Genomic DNA, 2,805 nt, shown 5'->3' with positions numbered 1-2,805 from the left:
TGGAGGGAAGAGCCCCGCTGAACTGGGGGTGGCGGAGCAATGCCCGGAACAAGTCCCGCGCAGCAGCGGGAGGGGCATGGAACATCAGGACAGGCTACTGCGGCCCGCATCATCTCCACGCTGCGCGGGGGGCAACTACAGCTTCCCCCCGCTCAGGGCAGTGGAACAGCCCGCGCGCAGTGGGCCCGACCATTCTACCCCGGGAGGGGTGCAACCTATCTCCGTTCCCGCCCGATGGACCAAACTACTATCCCCGCTGGGTGGGGGCGGAACTTATCCCTCACGTTGCTCCTGGGCGCTACCCCAGCCAGGACAGCGAGGCGGGGGGCAGCGCAGCCACACGCAACTGCTTGGTAGCTCCCGCGGGCGGGGGGGTTGGGAAACTGACCGCTACCTCCTTTCTTCCCCTCTGCAATAGTTCCCCTCCTCCCGCGGGAATGGTATCCCCCACCCCTCCAAAGGAAGGGGAGGGGACGGGTCCAACCATTGCAAGGGGGGAGCTGAACTATTTCTCTATAAAGGCACCCCCAGGCCAGTACCTCGAAGGCTGGGGGAGGTGCCATGGCCACAGGGCCCGGACCTCCCTCCACGCCGCCATTGCTGCAGAGCAGGGCAGCTCCTGTCCCCATCTAGGCAGCCACAGGACCTATGCGGCACTGACGACGTGGAGGCCCTGGGGGCAGGGGGCCACAGCACGGGCAGATACACACGCAGGGCCTGGTGGCTTGTTCAAGAGCTTTAATAGCGAGGCAGGGAGTGGAGACCCCCCATGATCCACATGTGCTGGTGGTAGGGGGGCACCCCCCAAAAGGGGCTGCCTGCAGCACCCCACGCGGGCCACGCTGGAGCCCTCCACCCATGGGGTACAGCCACAGCCAATCAGAGCGGCCACAAAAGTTGAGCCAATCCTGCAGCCGGAGCATAAGTGCCGACTGGTCAAGACAGCTGAGCCCTGCCCCCTCCCGTGGCAGGGATGGGTGACACAGAGGCAACGAGCACGTCGGGTCTCAAAATATTTAACGTTATGAAAAGAGTCGGTCACTTTACAGGTGTCCGTGGCCCTCGCGCCCAGCCCCGCCCTCCCCACGGCGACAGGGGCAGGGCCTGCGTCCTGGAATGGTCGATGCAGCAGTGCCCCCCAAGCCCATGGCAGGCGGGGGCGGAGGCGGGCAACACAGGCTTGAAGCTCCCACAGTGGTTTATGACCAGCAGACACAGGTGGGGTTCTTCATCTGCTGCTGCTGCCAGCGCCTCCTGGTGGCGAGGGCTGCGTGCTGTCCCAGGCAGCCCCGCTTGGCCCCTCTGCCCCAGAGCCTGAGTCCTGGCCCACGGCTGGCTCCGAGGGCTGGCCCTCAGGGCCACCAGTGCTGCTGCCTGCCGGGGCCACAGGGCCACCCGGCTCAGGCGTGGAGGGGGCCTGCTCAGCTGGCGTGGCCGCCTGCATGATCTTCTGGCGTACCTCACGGATCTTCAGCTGCAGGCACACTTTGGTGGGGAAGATGTCAGCATAGCGGGCCTGGAAGGCGGCTGTGGCCTGAGCTACGGAGGGACAAGACGTGTCAGCAGGACTGCGTGGCATGTTGGGGCTCGGCCCATAAGGATCCCCCTGGCAGGTGCCGACATGCTGAGTGGGTGTCACAGGCTTGGGATGCAGCTGGGGTGGGCATCAGGGCTGGTATCACACCCTGGCATGCAGCTGGCTCTAGGGTGAGCATTGGGGCAGGTATCACACCCTGAGGTGCAGCTGGCTCTGGGGCAGGCAAGCCAGGAAGTTCCTGCCATGCTGCCTAGCCATTTGGGACAGGAAGTGGGGAAGAAGAGGAAGCTGGGCCAGAAGGGCCTGAGGAGCCCCTGCGCTGCACCCTGGGGAAAGCCCCCCACACTACCACCCCAGGCGCAGACCTGAGGGGAAGAAGCCATGATCCTGGAAGAGCTGCATGACGAGGGCACGGCGCTGGTCCAGGGTGCGGCGCAGCGACGAGTATGGCACCTTCTCATACTCCAGCTCACCCAGCACGTCATCTGCCTCTGAGCCTGCACAGCACCGGCATGCATCAGCCCCGCCCTGCACCCCAACACCTCCCACACCCAGCCCGGCCCCACCTCACCCGTCTTCTCGAATGTGAAGATGTCCCCCTCGCACTTGGCGCTCTTGGGTGTGTTGGGCTCTGAACTGCAGCTTGAGCGACGCCGCATCTTCCGCTTGGGCGAGATGGGGTCCTCGGTGGATGAGTCCAGGTCTGGGGGGCAGTGGGGAGGGGGGTCAGAGGCGCTCGCTGGCCCCCCCAGAGTGCCCCCACTCCACCCGCCCTGCCCCCACTGACCGGTGGAGTTCTTGCGCTTCTTGCGGTAGCTGCCCAGGATAGCGCGGGGTGAGGTGGCGAGCGACTGCAATGTGGGTGAGGGCAGCACCTCCTCAGGCTTGAACTCAGGCAGCTCCGCGAACCGCTCCTCAAAGTCCACCTCTGACAGGACCCTGCTGGGGGGCGGCAGTGCGGGGGGGCGAGGGAGGGGTCACAGGGAGGACCTCCCGGACACCTCGGTCCCGTGACAAGACCCCCCCACCCCAAGATCACTCACTTGTCCACTGAGTCGAAGGTTTTCTTCAGGGGGGGCGGCCGCACCTTGGCCTTCTTGGTGCCGCCCTCCTTACGCTCCGGGCCCTCGGTGGGGGGTGGCGCGGGGGCCGGCACAGTGCCTCGGGGCCCCTCGCCAGAGCCAGGGCTGGCAGTGGCTGAGGAGGCTGAAGCTGAGGGGCCGGAAGGAGGAGCCGGAGCGTCGGGGCGGCTCTCGGGCGCTGGGATG

General features: G+C 66.3%; 2 protein-coding genes across 2 annotated transcripts in view; both read right to left on the bottom strand.

Annotated features, from left to right (window-relative positions):
• LOC109314194 (guanylate-binding protein 1-like) overlaps nucleotides 1–2,091 on the bottom strand; it is a 17,143-nt gene extending 15,052 nt beyond the window's left edge. Inside the window, exon 1 of the mRNA XM_019541197.1 lies at nucleotides 2,087–2,091. The gene's annotated coding sequence lies outside the window, so the exon portion shown is untranslated. The remainder of the gene's footprint in view (nucleotides 1–2,086) is intronic.
• The window catches only part of CIC (capicua transcriptional repressor), a 15,507-nt gene continuing 13,425 nt past the window's right edge, over nucleotides 724–2,805 (bottom strand). Inside the window, exons 17-21 of the mRNA XM_019541702.1 lie at nucleotides 2,581–2,799; nucleotides 2,325–2,479; nucleotides 2,109–2,240; nucleotides 1,903–2,034; nucleotides 724–1,539 (exon numbers count right to left, since the gene is read on the bottom strand). Coding sequence (XP_019397247.1) covers nucleotides 1,229–1,539; nucleotides 1,903–2,034; nucleotides 2,109–2,240; nucleotides 2,325–2,479; nucleotides 2,581–2,799 — 949 coding nt within the window. The 3' untranslated portion in view covers nucleotides 724–1,228. The remainder of the gene's footprint in view (nucleotides 1,540–1,902; nucleotides 2,035–2,108; nucleotides 2,241–2,324; nucleotides 2,480–2,580; nucleotides 2,800–2,805) is intronic.

This window comes from Crocodylus porosus, unplaced genomic scaffold, assembly GCF_001723895.1.
Source record: "Crocodylus porosus isolate Cpor-Errol unplaced genomic scaffold, CroPor_comp1, whole genome shotgun sequence".
NCBI classification, from domain to species: Eukaryota; Metazoa; Chordata; order Crocodylia; family Crocodylidae; genus Crocodylus; species Crocodylus porosus.
Note: the sequence above shows the minus strand (reverse complement) of the source record. Positions and strands in the feature narration are given on the sequence as shown.